The 16,407-nt window shown below is 42.3% G+C and overlaps 1 protein-coding gene across 2 annotated transcripts in view; it reads right to left on the reverse strand.

Annotated features, from left to right (window-relative positions):
* Nucleotides 1–752: 752 nt before the first annotated feature.
* Nucleotides 753–16,407, reverse strand: part of LOC135482669 (SKI family transcriptional corepressor 1-like) — a 149,056-nt gene continuing 133,401 nt past the window's right edge. Inside the window, exons 6-9 of one of the 2 annotated variants that reach the window (XR_010446254.1) lie at nucleotides 11,037–11,111; nucleotides 4,787–4,852; nucleotides 2,417–3,037; nucleotides 753–777 (exon numbers count right to left, since the gene is read on the reverse strand). Coding sequence is in view for 1 of the 2 variants with exons in the window: in XM_064762920.1 (XP_064618990.1) it covers nucleotides 2,943–3,037; nucleotides 4,787–4,852; nucleotides 11,037–11,111 (236 nt within the window). In the remaining variant the exon portion in view is untranslated. Of the gene's footprint in view, nucleotides 778–902; nucleotides 3,038–4,786; nucleotides 4,853–11,036; nucleotides 11,112–16,407 lie in introns of those variants that run through there. The other variant, XM_064762920.1, reaches the window with a different exon arrangement.

Genomic DNA, 16,407 nt, shown 5'->3' on the forward strand with positions numbered 1-16,407 from the left:
TGAAACCTAGAGCGCTACTCAATAGGCGGCTAAGAAGAAACTACGCATTTATACTGTTGTTGCCGACGTATGTGTACACTGAACTTGGGATGTGCGTCGGCCCCGTGTTGAAATGCCGTCCAGTGCCAGTTGGTGCGTTTTTCGCTGATTGTGAAAAATTCAACATATCTCAAAAGTTCAATGGTCGACTCTCGGTTTTTTTTAAAATTTTTGTGTAGCGTAAGCAACTGTCTTTCACGGGAGAATGGTCACTGTAAGAATTATTCAGGAAGAAATGTATAATATTTGGGGTTTTCCGTGATTGTCCGGCCCAATTGACAATATTGCCATTTGGGATGGTGAACAGAGCTAGGAGAAAATGCGACGCTTATGATTTATTTAAAGAAATAAAATGCCCAATTGAACACCCTGCAGAATCAGGGGGATCGGGCGTTTCCAATGATATACGACACAAATGGGTTGTCCTCATGCAATCACTTTGGAAACGCATTTTGAAATATATGTTACGTCCTGTTAATGGGGCACGTCATCATCGCGTACATTTGGGAAAAACTCCCTAACGAGACCTAGTGTCAATAAAAGAGATGATCATTTCAATAATTTGACGTTCGATTAGTTTATTTCTATTAGGATAAATCCAACAATAAAACAATAAATGTAAACTTCGGGGCAAATAGACCAACATTTGCCTTTTTCGTCACGGCTTGTGTCGAAGTTTTTCTTCCCTTTTTTTTAAATTACCCACTCCGTCGCCGCTGCCATTCGCTCCAGACGCTGCTGGTAAATGAATGAATGAATATAAATACTTATATAGGGCGCCTTTCCGTGGTCCACCACGCGCAAGGCGCCACCCCCCCCCCCCCCCCCCCCCCCCCAAATAGTCCTCAAACAAGGTGGTTTTGAGTTGCCTCTTAAATGCTGTTTCTGGCAGAGATCTGATGGAAAAAGGAAGTTTGTTCCACAGGTATGGGCTCGCATGAGAAGCTGCGGTCACCATACCTGGACTTAGTTCTTCGGATTTTCAGCGCCATGAACGTGGTGGACCTCGTACAACCGCTTGTCGCCACCAGCAAATCTGATAGGTACATCGGACCCCCACTGCTCACTACTGTCGTGTGTACAAGAGTCAGAATTTTGTAAATGACTCTTGCCTTGACAGGAAGCCAATGGAGCTCGTTGAGCAGTGGGGTGATGCTGTCAAATTTCCTGCGGCGACAAACAAGCCTAGCAGCGAAATTTAGCACACGTTGCAGAGGAGCCAGGGTCTTATCCGGTAGACCATAGAGTATGGCATTGTTAGTGTCTAGTCGGGAGACAACCAATGCGTGCACAAGCCTTACTACTGAGTGACGATCTAGGTATTTCCTTATCCTCCCAATTTTGTAAAGGCTGGCATAGGCAGTAATTCGGTGTAATTTCGGTGCATTCTCTCGTTGAAGCATTTAGAGGGATGGGAGGGACGGTAGCCATGCACGAAATTACCGGAACTAGAATTGTCATGGGCGATCGAACAAAATGATTTCAGATTTATGGACATATGGAATTATGTACATACACATAACCATTAGACTCACACCTGTCGTGTGAGCTACGATGTATAACGGGGCAAATTATTAACGGATGCAGGACTTCACCAGTTAAATGACCGATTAGTCGGATGATGATGACGCGAGAGAGTGTGTCAATGAGGACAGAACACAAGCACTTTCGCCAACATACCAGGGTCAGTTGTGTGCTCCTCTCCCACACACATAACTAAAAAAACTTGGTCATAGGTGCCAAGTGAACGGCCCTGAAGTTCAGGATGCTTGACCTCTTCTGTATATTAAGACCAAAACCACAAGGTGAAATAGATTACCAGCACAGGCCATTCATAAGAAATATGACATCGGTAATGACCTTAAAGCATTTGCTTGAAGATGTTTTCCAAAGCATTTGCAGTGAAAGGTCCACATTATTCATACGAAAACAAGCATAATCTTCTACTTTTAGCAAATACAGCTTCTACTTTAAGGATTTGCTCCCAAGGAAATACTACTTTTTATTAATTTGGCCCAAAATGTCGTCCCGCCAAGAAAAAAAAAAATTCGATGTCCTTTCTCAGTCACCGTATCATTGGGACACTGCTTCGATAGAAATTTGCATGTATGGGTATCTGGTGCGAGTAGTTTGGTCTCAGCATACATCTGGGTGATTCCCTGCTGGTCACACCAGGCGCTGGTTTGACGTCCACTTTAAACACGTGTTATCCATTCAACGGACGAATAGACTGATTTACGCTGTTTTGACCGCGGATTTCTTTCTAACATTTAAAAGTGCATTAAATTGCCTGGCTACCTCATCATAGTTAGCTTATGTGCCGGAGGATGCAAATGTGGCTCCAACTACTGATATTGAAACAAGTTAATAAATGTACCTGGGACTTTCCCTCCATAAATATGTGAAGGTTTGGGTATCTGGTGCCAGTAGTTTGGACTCCTTGTGCGTCACACTAGGCACTGGTTTGACGTCACGTCTGATTGATCTAATGAAACTGTGGAGTGAGACATGTAGATGTTTTGGGCATTATGCATTCTTTGGAAGATGGTCAAGGCCGACTTCATATTTACATATATGTATATGGAGACGTATACCCATTAGAAAAATATCGTCTTTTTGTTCTACCTCTCGTACAGTAAAATTTGAATCACCACCGTGGTACAAGCTGAACTTTGTTTTGAAAATGCCTTTATTGTATTGTTGGCTTGTGATACAGTGTTCGATTTATAACAGTTCTAGCAAGTTTTTTTGTCCTGTTTAGAGAAGTGCAATTATTGCTAGATCGAAGCGTATTTTCCAAATGAATAACCAACATATTACACATCAAACTTCCTCCTTGTCCCTAGTAGCAGTACGCGCAAGCACAGACGAAAGTCTAGTTATTTCTTTCCGGAGTCATCGCTTTATCGAGGGAGAAGCTGGTCTTTGAAGCTGCATTCAGCACACTGCCGTGAGGCTAACATCTTACACGAGAAGTTATGGAGGGCATCGTGGGCCTCTGCAACAGACAACGAGAGGGAGATCAGATTGTGAAGAGGACTGCTCCGTAAAAACACCATGATTGTCTTGTAAGGCGAGGATGCACATTCATCAACAGGTATGAATCGACATCTGAATCGGTACACAACCCGCCAAAATGTTCATCCCCGATAAGTGTGTTTGTGGTATGCCGTATACCGATACAGCAAGCAAACTTCATGACTACAAGCAAATTTAAAATAAATTCATACATAACACAGTTTCAAAATACCCCTCAAATCCAGGACTCCCAGGCTAGACGCAAAGACCCAACGCGCCGCGTAGCGGCAAAATACAAAGCTGGCGAAACATTTATAACGGGTCACCGTGGCCTTATTATGGACTTATAGCGCGATTGTGGAGTTGTAACTATTTTGCTGTATATTGTCACGAGGAAAGAAAAGCACGCAACCTATTTATGTAAAGTGATAAGGTTTATAGTTCAGGAAATGTTAATAACTAATCATTCCTTGTCGTCTTTTGAGAGCATTTTTAACTGTAAAAAGTATTTGCCTACGTCACAGAGTCTCTGCAATGGTCATTTTTATCACAGTAGTCTCGCGCAGCCAGACCTTCTTCACGTATTAGTCTGGCGCAAGCCGGGCGTTCATTGTACTAGACCTAAACGTTTTCCACCACAATGTATCTGGGCCGAAGAAACACTGCGCAAGATTACCTGGAGCTGGAGCTAATAATACATTATGCTAATGAGCATACTTCCACAATGAGTTTTCCCAGAATGGTGCATATCGCGCGAAACGACTAAAGGTGGATTCATACTCCGACGCACGACCATCGCCGGCGTCGAACGCAGCGTACTGCGTCGGTCGCCTATGCCATCGCACGATTTTGTAGGCGTCGTATCGCGTGACTATGAATGCTCACGCGATTAAACCATTCTGCCACGTCAAAATGGAGGAGGAGGACGCACTGCTTATTTTAAATGTCCAGGCAATGGCTGTCCTCTACAGGATGCGAAGGAAACGCCACCGACGAGATATGTATGTAACGTTTTACTTCACATATTAGTAGCTCTTCTGCGTCCGACATTTTAACTTCTTTATGCGAGGAAGCTCAAGCGTAAAACGACGTAATCAATTCCCATTCCCCGTCTTTCCAGTTTGAACTAGGCGCCTTTGAAAATATGCATAAACATGAGTCCTTGGTCCCATGACCAGAAAAGTGATCATTCATTGGTACGACGCCGCGATCGGACGCAGAGAGTTCAAATTTGTTGAACTCTTTAATATCGCACGCCGACCGAACGCGCGTCCGGACGCCGATGGCCATCGCCGTCGCACGCGAAAGTATGAATCAACACCACGACGTCGGCGTCGAGAATTTGATCGTGCGTCGGTCGCCGGCGGTCGTGCGTCGGAGTATGAACTAGGCTTAAGCCGGATACCATTAGGCCCCGCGTAGTGACGCTGAGGCGGCCGCTGTAATCAAGAGAGTGGTTGAGTCACTCTATGTTATGACGGGTCTAACAAAATTGCTTACATTTTCGCATTACTACAATGAAAGACCTATAATACTGAAACCACATGTCTGTTGACTGTGCTTTAAGGGAGACTTGCATCATGCCTAGTCTCTCATAGAGCACAGTCATCAGACACCACTTTACACCCCCACACTCAGAAACCACAAACGCCCACGCCTACCTGCTACCTTAATATTTCTGGATTTGGAAAAGTAAAAAAGTATTAACAATACTATGTACATGTAATACCTTTTAGCTTCTGTTGAAGTGAATATCGTGCTTTTCGTTCTTGATCCAATTCATGGCAGAGGTTTTCTGAAATTGCGGAATGATGAAATTGTGAGGTTCAACAGAACATGAGAAAATGCTAGCAACAATGATTCAGTTTTGTGATCATTTGGAATGCCGACCTTTCAACCAACACGACCAGTAAATATCTTTCAACAAAGATCTGAATGATCGTGTTTTGGATGTTCTCAGCGATATCAATCTCTCATATGTAATTAAGCACATATTAAATTATCTATTGATATAATCCTATACACCAACCACTTTGAAATATTTAGATGTCTCTTCCCGACAAGTACACATCGGAAACACAGTTCCCGGGCAAGGGCATTGTTGGAACTTTACACAGACCTGGATAAAGGTAGTTGTACAGCCTAGCTCACAGCCCCTACTTCATACGATATCTCTCACACTAATGCACCAAGTTAAGTGCGGTTTGCTGTATATTATCAAAAATGTTGTTTTTTAATCAAATGGCAGGAATGTGATTGAAGGTTTTTATTGTGCGATTGGCCATTTAAAAATAAATTACAAAAAAGTATTTTTATTTCGAACATTTTGTTAAAAGGTTTTGCTTGAAAGATACAACGCCAATTCTAAGAATTTTGGCGTTTTGCTCATTAGAATTGAGCTGCAGCAGAAGTGCTATTGGTGCACTTACTGCCTAACAGACTAATCAGCTCGCGGTTGTACAAAAATAGCAGTTTTGAAATCAATGCGTGATTTCTCCATACCAGTTGAATGGTAATTTCCATTTAGAATATACAGTACAACCTCTCTGCTGCGTATTAGGGATGTGTCCTTTATAGGGAGGTTATGCCATTATTGACCAATAAATGGATTCATGTGTATGAACATGGGGGTTGTGAATCCTACATATTGCATATACAATTTAGGAGGGGGAGTTTTGTTGAAAACAAATCAGTTTTAAATAATACTACATGTATTTCAAATGATGATGGGTAATTTTAACATGCCGCCACTGATATAAGCAAGCTGTGTTTGTACGTTACATAGTCAGTGTACGTCCTTCATTAGTTGTATCAAAGTTGTTCAAATAATGGTTGTATAAAAGCATTTGATTAAGCTACTTACTACACACCAAATGGTTGTATAAAGCATTTGATTGAGCTACTACACACCAAGCTTTGTTCTGGGTAATTAAAACACAGGGGACAAACAAATCAATGGACTGCAATTAATGTTACAATATATATTAAAGCTAGGCATTGTGCTGAGCAGTGCAGATAAAATTGGCGTTATGAGACTTAACTGACACAAATTTCACTCCACCCTGTGATTAACCGAACACGATGGGCCATATGAATAAAAACTAGCATTTGCTTTCTCTACCGATTTTGAAGGTTTTGCTGGTACTCGTATGAATAAAACCTTAGCAAATGCTCGGAAATTGACGTTTTTGCTACAAGTAAGTCAAAGCAAACGCTTTTTAGCAGCTAGACTTTTCTTCTGAAGGGAGTGAATGCTTGTCTTGATAGTAAATGCTTCGATTTTTCAAGGTTGCTCCTGAGGTGGCTAGAAAATTGAAATAAGAGGTTTTTCATCTTCCGAATGGCTGATTTGATGCATTTTGGTCACGAAAATTGTATTTTCCATGAAAGCATTATCGTGTAGATTTTATTGGGCGACGTGGAGCGGAGGTCAGAGCATTTTACAATTTATTCGGAGGACACTCGAGATGGGTCTTTAAGCACGAAAGACCAAATGTGAAATACAAATTAGTAAACGGATATGCGCAGGACTTCCCCAGTTAGCTGACACATGAGTCGGATTATGATGAAGCGAGAGAGTGTGTCAACGAGGACAGAACACTTAGCACTTTCGCCAACATCTTTTCATCAGGAGATCTCTTGACCCCTTATCCTCGAATACCAGGGTCGGTTGTGTGCTCCTCTCCTACACACAAAACTCAATAAAACTTGGTCATTTATAGGTGCCAAGTGAAGGGCCCTGAAGTTCAGGATGCTTGAACCCTCCTAACAATACCAAAATCGAAATTTGAAATAGATTACTAGCGCCGACGAGTCATAAGAAATATGACATCGGTACTGACCTTCAAGCATTTGCTTGAAGATATTTAGCAAGCATTTGCAGTGAAATGTCCACATTATTCATACGAAAACAAGCATAATCTTCTACTTTTTGCAAATACTGCCTCTGTTTGAAGGATTTGCTTCCAAGGAAATGCTAGTTCTCGGACGATTAACTGGAATCCATGATGAAGCCCATTTTAATTCAGCTATAAACTGACATGATTTGCAAAACAATAATGGAACGACCAAAAATTCAGCGAAAAATATACTCTGCACATGCGGTATGATTAATCGGATAACAATTGCATACAGCATAAATTGTTGACCAACTATTGAGTTGAACGCTCTAACAATTTCGGCGGATGTGTTAGTAAATTTTGATTAGCTGCTAATTGCAAAACAAAGCAATAATCAAACCGCAATTAAGCTGCATGCACTGACTTATCGGTTTTCATTTCGGTAAAAAAAATCCATAATTAGTTTTTTTAATCAATGGCAAACTTGTGACAGGCACATATACATGTACTGTTGTATCTCATGAGATGGCTCAAAATATGCACATCATATATGTATGTAAGGTTTAAGCCAAATGGCCTTTTCAACAATATTTCAATGGTATACCTCACACCAATTTGCCAAAACTAGCTCATCGATGGGAAAATGAACCGTTTTCTAATCTTAAAAACCACGAAACTTGGCTTCAAAATTAAAAAACTTTGAAGTATCCCATCAGATAACAGTGACATTAAATTAGAAAAATTTCAATAAAACAAATTTGTAAACATGTTAATGTTTTACCACAAAAGTCGAGACATTTTGCATTTTTTCACACATTGATATAAAAAGCGATATATTTCGCATTTTGTTTTTCGACAGTATTGAAGAGAAGTGATGGCACTGGTTTAAAAATGATTTTTGAAAAGCGTTTTCCTACTCCACATCATCACATATTTTTGTGGTGAGCAGTTTAATATGTTGTCGGTGCTAAATGGATCATTCTAAAATACCTTGGTACCGTAAAGTCAACTTTTAAATGGAAAATGCATAAGCCTCGTTCTGAGAGTGGAGTGTTTTGGACTCGCAACCAAGATGCTCTACCAAAGTTCCCTCGGGTTGCACTAAAATGTGGAAACCATGCACACAGCTCATTTCAGAAGTTTGAGGCTCTCAAAACACTGCTTCAAACACAAATCAGCCAAGGAAGCATCAACCACCCTAAGTTTTTTAATGAGCACTACACATATTTGCTGAGAAAAACGCTCCAAATAGCCCATTTGCGCGGATTTTAGCATCACTTGAGCGAGCCGATGCGGACTTCCTATGCACGCTGCCGTAACATAATGTAAACAACGGCGCTACCGGCGCTCCGGGCAGGCGATGGATGGAATTTGCCATATTCAAGTTATTTTCGTGGCCTATCTTTTTAAGTTTGAGGTATTTTAGAATAGAAATTGAACCCTCGGCTTCGGACCTTGGTTGAGTTACCAAGACACTCTCGGGTGGAGCTAAAATTTCGTCCAAACCCTCGCCTATCGGCTCGGGTTTGGACTGTATTTTAGCTCCACCCTCGAGTCTTGGTAACTCAACCAAGGTCCTCCGCCTCGGGTTCAATTCCTTAATCTAAGGGTATCATCTGATTCCATTTGTTGTCATCATTTTATTGGATAATTAACTAGTTTAATTTTGCGTTCGCGGTATAAAACGAAAAAAATATGAAAATTGCAGAAAGTCCCGTTTTTTGTGGTTATAGATGTTCACATGTTTAGAAATCCCATTTTATGCCTATAATGTTTTTTTCTTATTTAATGTTACTGTCATTTTATGGGATATTTGATAGTTTTGTGATTTTACAGCCCAGTTTCTTGTTTTTTATTCAGATAAGAAAACGGTTCATTTTCTTATCGATTAGCTCTTTTTGCACACAAGCGCCAAGTGGTGTGAGGTATAAGGTTCCAATATTGAGCGCGACGTGGAGACCTGTGAGGACTGTAAGACGCGTGAAGGAGTGGAGCTCGCACAGGGTGATCTAATGATGTGTGCCGCTTGTAAAAAGGCGAGGTTTGGCGTGTCGAACAAAGGACGTGTGAACTGTCCAACATTTGATCCGTCGAAACTTGCGAACATTAGTGGATCATAGATGTAACAAAATGGCGAAAACAATCTATATAATCCTGTAATACAGCAGTCAATCAGAACCCTGTGCCCCCCCCCCCCCCCCCCGGTCAGGCATTCGACACCAATTCGACGCTCAGAAAGATTTGGGATGGTCAGGATTCGACATTTTTTCACACCAGGATTTCAAGTAATTCGACAGAAATTCATTTCTGCTGTATTGGCTACATGGTCAGAATTCGATCCTTATTCCCCTGCATGAAAGAGTCTTTTCGACAGGAATTTACCATGTGTAAAAAAGCTAATTTAAAAACCCCAATTGCGCCATCAAGAAAAGCAGAAAAGTGGCAAGTTTGAAATTCACCAAACGGGTGTCACACACTGTGACATCCAGGCAGGGAAGTTACCATCTACAGCTATGCTTTCGAATGCTTTGTCGACAATCAATTCGACAGGATTCCGCCGTAGATATGTTCACTGTTCGACAGGACTTCTCCAGATGAATACCGCCATTTTTACACAGGCATTCGCGCCGGCGCGAGTTCGTTGTGTTATTTTTTGTTATTCGACAGGAATTAGACGCAGCAAAAACAAATTCCAACTCAGGATTCGACGCGAATTCGACTTCGAATTAGGTCGAACCCTGACCGGGGGGGGGGGGGGCACAGTGTTTTGATTAACTGCTGCATAAGATCCGACGTGAACACAGCCTGCTTTGACGTCACAATAAACCAAAAACAAACCTGTCGGCCTCAAGTTCACAATTGGATTGGTTAGACCACTGAAACTTAGGTACTGTTTTATAGTTTGATATACTTTTGGTACTTCGCCATCGCCAATTACCAGGTATTGAACCAACCCTTGAAAAATCTCGAGGTCACATGACATACAAAATGGTGGACGAACCAGAAAATGTAAACAGCGAGATTTCAACATGAATATTGTCAACAAAAACGCCTTGACCGACTTGATCTTCTCTTGCAAAAGATTGGATACATAGTTTAACAACATGGGGATGACGAAGGTATAGTTGTTATTAAAAATAAATACAATCTTACGGATCAAAACGCTATCGTAGTCGTTTCAATATTCAGCTTTCAGACCTTCGATTTAAATTTTACCGCCTTTTAATTTGCACAATCCACACGCTCATAACTTTTTACCAGAGTTAATCAGCGAGGAACGCTTTCCCAGACAAATAGATTCATCCAAGGCTGTCAAACAATGAAATTTTCGTTGTACGTTATGTATGATAATTTCAGGATTTAGGGGTCTGGAATTAGGGAGGGGGGGGGGGGATTTAATGACGGCTTTTAACCCGCGAATCAGCTTTTTGACCACAACGGGTTGATTTGAGGCCCAAAACAAGTAAGCCAACTGGACTGAAACTTCATCATTTTCTTCATTTTAAACACACCTAATTCTAAATTTAAGATAAAGTATCTTAAATGAAAAATACCACTCAACTGGTATTAGTGAGACCACACATTGATCTGAAACTAAACTATTTTCGTGTACAACCGCGAGCTGATTGGTTGGATACAGGTGCTTGACCAATAGTAAATAACGACGACGGACGCTGCGCTATAAACAAAGGCTCACTGCAATAAAGCTGTGACGGGCCATCACTGGGTTTGATATTGACCGCAGGTCACTGCCACCTCTGATGCTTGTCGCGGGTGCCTTTGATGACCACTGCAAACGAGCGATTATCGTCGCATGCGATTCAAATCGCTTGTTTTTGGGGCGCATTAGTTTCGGAAAGCTCGAAACAATAAAGACTTCTGTGGGCCTATTGTTCGCCAATACTGAGCCTGAAATCGGTAAGAATTTTGAACTTAGAAACCATTTTGGTTTCCGCTTTGTCATGGCATCTTATGTTAGGGATTAATGTATGATTTAAGTTCATGGCAGGCCTACATGTATCTATGAACACGGATGTGAAATATTCATGATTATTAGTCTGTGTTTGAATAGTCATCTACCATTACACCGGACCTCTTCCTCTTCTGACAAGGTACCATTAGTGATGGTGGCAACCTTACCTCTTACAAGTTGCAACTGTTTCGCCATCTGTTCTCTATATGATGATTCGCGCTTCACCTGCTGTTGAAATGATTCTGAAAAAACAAACGTATGCAACTAAATTACCCATGGCCGAAGTGCAGAGAGTAGGTTGGGTGGTTGGGTGGTTGGGCCACGGCCCCTCCAAACATTTTAACCCCTGACAAAAAGTTTTGCTTTTTTTTGGAAAGAATATTTCTTTAGATTCCCGGAAATCGCATTTTAAGATATCCAAAACGAGTTATCTTTATGGAAGGGGAGCCCAAGATCTACGATCAGAGCTTGTAGCCCGCAATGCTCGTAGTTTTGGCGTGGGCCTCAAAATTTACCTCAGACGGGTCAGATGCTTCAGAAATGCATCAATTCTGGTTCGAAATTGTGTCTAAGGGACAAAATAGGCCTTGCGCTCGGCTGATTGAGTTGTGTGACGATCTGACTGAATTGTAGATTACAGTTGACTGACTTATTTATCGCACGCGAGAGGAATCGTACCGATTATGGACGTTATGAAGGATACCATACGGGACACCACGACTACGAAAGACACCAAACGGAATACCAGCTCGATGGCGCGTACGGAGGCTGCTGGGGAGGCTGGAGCCAATAGGGGCGTTACTATCCGCTGCGAATCATTCAATTGTCATGGATTTAAGTCTAGTGCTGTACATTGCCAATAGGCTTCAGGTTTGTGATGTCATGTGTCTAAGCGAAACCTGGCTAAAGCCGTATGAGCTCGTCGATATTCCGGATGCGCTGGCCACTGTTTGCCCTACGTTTGACCCGTCCTCCTATGTTGTGTTTGCTAAATCGAATGGTCGCCCATTTGGTGGAGTTGCTTTAATATGTAGAAAGTTTGCTGGCCTGTCTTGGCAGAAGACAGACGTGGTGAACGAGCGCCTGATCGGAGCGACCCTCGGTGATCGCATCGGTGTCCGTCATATGATCATAAACACTTGTATGCCTTACTTTGATGGTGCTAGTGGTGCTAATCTAGTCCCTTTCTTAGAATGTCTGGACGGGCTGCAAGCTTGTCTCGATAAATATGGGCCGATTGCCCTGGTTAAAATCTGTGGTGATTTCAACGCTCAGCTACCTACAGAACGTTCACTTTGTCCTCACTGGTATAGAGCAAAAGGCTACACCCAGTACTCTAAATTACTGTTCGACTTCATATCCTCTAATGATCTCAAGGTAGCGGACCTGCTAACCCAGCAAACCAGCAAGTATACGTATTTCTGTGTTAAGCGTGGCGTTTACACATGGATTGACTACGTGTTGACGACTGGTTATGATAGCTGTGACTGTAAAATAGTACCGTTGGAGAGTGGCAACGTCAGCGACCACCTTCCCCTAAGTTTCTCCTTTAACATAAGGGTGGCGGAATCGGGTACTAAGAACGACGCTCGGCCACACGATCGATTGAAAAACAACAACCGTTGTCATTGGAATGTGCCGGAGAACTGTGCTAGATTCAATACAATTCTTGAGGACAAGCTAAAACACTGCACCGACGATGACCTCGGTAATTCTATTCAGGACGGTAACCGGAAAAACGCCGACCGACCGACCGACCGACCGACCGACCTGCCAACCTACCGTCATATGCAGTATCCCTTTCGCTTTTCTATAGCACATGTATCTGTTTAGTGCCCAGCGCAATGGACGCGATGGATTCGGACATGTCTGACAGCAGCATCTTCAGTCAATTATACCGGGAAAACGAGCCCACGCGGTAAGGAACTGATAACGATACTCTAAAGATATGCTTTGTCTACATGGTCGGTGGATATAAAAACATGATTTGGGCCTAATCTATGCACTGTAGTTTTTCTACTCGAGTGTCTCGACCGATGCAATGCATGAACTGCAACGCGCAACATGCATTTGTTGTCATTTGACCAGCGCACGTGCGCTTGTTTACAATTTCATTTCACATGACCTGCTATCGTGGGTTGGATATATCACATTGACCTATGAGACCTGAGACTCAACTTCGAAACTCCTTGGGTTGGTAGGTCGGTAGGTCGGTCGGTCAGCGTTTTTCCGGTTACCCAGATACATGTGCTATAGAAAAGCGAAAGGGATACTGCATATGACGGTAGGTTGGCAGGTCGGTAGGCCGGTCGGTCGGTCGGTCGGTCGGTCGGCGTTTTTCCGGTTACCATTCAGGACCGCTCAGAGGCGCAAGCGTATGTTGATAGAATGTTTAGTACCCTCAATCTAAATATCCACGCTGCGGCTACTTAATCGAAATGCTGTGCTAACAGCTCTCAGAGACGTTAAAAAGTTCTGGTGGAGACTTTGGGTGTCCAATGATAGACCTAGGAATGGGGTTGTTTATGAGTGTTGGAAATTTGCCAAGAAAAAGTTCCGTAAACCCTCCCGCCATTCTTTGCGCAATGTTTTTGGCAAAACCATACGTGAACTTAATGGGCTCTTCCGATCCGGTAACAGTAATAAGTTTTGAAACACTATTAAACAATCGAACACTAAAAACTGTTCATCGAATCTAACCGCAAATGATCTTGCATCACATTTTAATAAATGAAGGACAATTATGACCTGGATAATGCTCAGACCGATGTCAGTGCTCTTGTTAGTGGCAAATTCCGCTCACATTGTAACGAACCAACGGCATGCTTAGTTTCTTCGGAGATGATGCACGAGACGATTCTGTTCTTGAAACGGGGGAAGTCCCCCGGCATCGACAAGATCAGTGCTGAACATTTGCACCACGGACTGTCCACTACACTCTGTGACTTTTTGAGTAAAGTGTTTAGTGTTATGCTTACCTGGCATATTGTTGGGTCCGAAATGTTGATTCGGGCCATTGTTCCGATTTTAAAGAAACCTACCTTGGACCCCAACAACCCTTCAAACTTTCGACCAATCACCGTGAGCACTTGTTATTCTAAACTGCTGGAATTAATGCTTAAGCCCGAGTGTGACAGTTGCAGTAGCACTCAGTTTGGGTTCAGGGAGGGCCTTGGTATCGACCAGGCCTGCTCATTTTTTAATGACACTGTAACTTATTTTAATTCCCAATCTAGTCCTGTTTATGCATGTAGTCTCGATGCCGAGAAATGTTTTGACAGAGTTTGGCATGATGGCCTTTTTTATAAGCTTTTGACACGCATCCCCTTCAACCACTGGTTGATTCTTTATCAATGGTACACTAATCTTAAGGCTGTGATAACGTGGAATGGTACTAACAGTGATGAGTTCGCTGTTACAAGAGGTATCCGTCAGGGAAGCCTTCTTTCCCCTTTATTTTCTGACATGTTTACGGTTGACCTCCTTCAAGAACTCTCTAATTCGGGCCTTGGTCTGAGGCTTGCGTGTTTCTTATTTAACAACTTCGTCTATGCAGACGACATTACTCTACTAGCGGCCTGTGTCCCGGGTCTTCAGGGTTTGATTGATATTTGTACAACTTACGCCAAGAAATGGCGATTTGTATTTGGCTTTGCGAAAACTAAATGTATAACGTTTGGTAAGAACATCCTGGCACAGTGCCCTATTTGGCATCTTGAAGGTGAAACCAATTCTACTACAGATATGATTGATATACTTGGTGTCAAATTTTGTAGTACCTTACATGTATCTTCCACTGCCCATGTCGAGAGCCGGGTCTCGGCTGCTAATCGTAGGTCCTTCAGTCTCTCCAGTGTAGACCTCTGCTATCCTGGGCTTTCTTCAGAAGCGAAACAGTATCTTTGGAAAACTGCTGTTATCCCCATTGCCACCTACGGTTGTTCAAGTGTAAATTTAAGTAGGAAAGATCTCGAACTGTTAGACCGTTTTCAAAGCAACCATTTTAAGCGCATTTTAGGTCTGCCTAAGAGGAGCCACCATAGTAAGCTGTTGGCAGCCCTCAATATCAAACCCGTATCCGCTTTAGTTTTTAATGGAAAACTTTCTCTTTTCAATCGCATTTTTAAACGGCAGTCTCCGGCTCGTGTTTTAAATGCCTTTCTTTGAGCGATGTTTTTAGCCGGATTTGGATGTATCAAAGGCACGCTTTTAAGTAACATTGTTGATAAGGGGCTTGCCCCTACTGCTGCAGCTTTTTGTAGCCAACCCCGCTCATTGTGGCACGCCGGTGGTGTGTCTGTCGCTGGGGACGGGGTGACTGACTCACTGAAGTCCCTCATTTTCAGCGACAGGTACAGCATTGCTGACTCCAGTGAGCGCAAGTTGGTTAAGCTCTTGATTCGGGCCTATTAAAATGTCTACTTCTGTGTATAGTCGAGTTAGTAATGTATTTTATTTTTAATGTTCTCTTTTTAGGAGGTAAATAAATATTATTATTATTATTATTATTATATCAAAATTGGAAATGTCTCGAGACTAAAGCGCGTGGCGGCAAAAAAAATTGTTCCAGTGCCATCTTTGACTCACCCACTACCACTATCACATCAATCTGCCCTGTGTTTAACTGCCCTTCGTGTAACAGAGGGTAGAAATAATTGGATCTGTTTTCATTCAAAGGTTGACCACATGAACTAAGCAGAGGATGTTGGCAAGTTGGCTGCTAGAAGGTGAATAAAATGCCGCTATCACTGTAATTGTTAAGAGTGTTGTATATTCAAATATTTCTTTTATCCAGCTATAAAACTAGTACATGGTGCACGAGAAAAATTGGAGATGATTTTTGCGCTGTGGCAATATATAATTTCCAATTTGATGTTCGTTCAGACCGATAGTTTTCTGTTTATTTTTGTATCCGCTATATAGTATTATGTTTTGTTTGCATGACTGCAACGAAGACAATCAGGGACAGGGTATAAGACAAGTGGACAATTATTTGTTCCTAAAATTCAGGCTTGGAAATGAGTAAATGCAGAGTCTTTCAAATAAAAAGTCAGTTCACTGCATGTTTTCTTTGATCCCACAGCCCTCTCGGGCAATTTACAGGAAGCATTGATGAAGCCTCTTTTAATTCAACTACAAACTGAGCCGAGTGTCGTGTCTCCGTCCTTTTATTTTGGTCCTCGGAGGCACCGCGTCCTCGGTGGAATCGGTTTCCTCGAGGCGGAAACGACGCAACCAACAATATCATGAGTTTGTCAAGAAGTATTGAATAATTGTCCCATAAATTTGGGGTTGTTGACACAAGTTGTGCCACCTTGTTTGATTTAGACAGTGGGAGGGACAACCGTGATGTAAGTGTCAATGTAAAAGTAAAATAGTTTGGCTGTGTAAGACGTGTTCAGGCAGCAGTGCCTCAGTTATCTGGGGGTGGTCCTGGGTTTTCCTGCCACCAACTTAAAGCTAGTATTTCTCTGCTATTCGTAATGTTAATCTAATAAATTACCCGTTTGGAGGGTGCAGACAATCTTTATGAACGCT

Source organism: Lineus longissimus, chromosome 2, assembly GCF_910592395.1.
Source record: "Lineus longissimus chromosome 2, tnLinLong1.2, whole genome shotgun sequence".
Classification (NCBI taxonomy): Eukaryota; Metazoa; Nemertea; class Pilidiophora; order Heteronemertea; family Lineidae; genus Lineus; species Lineus longissimus.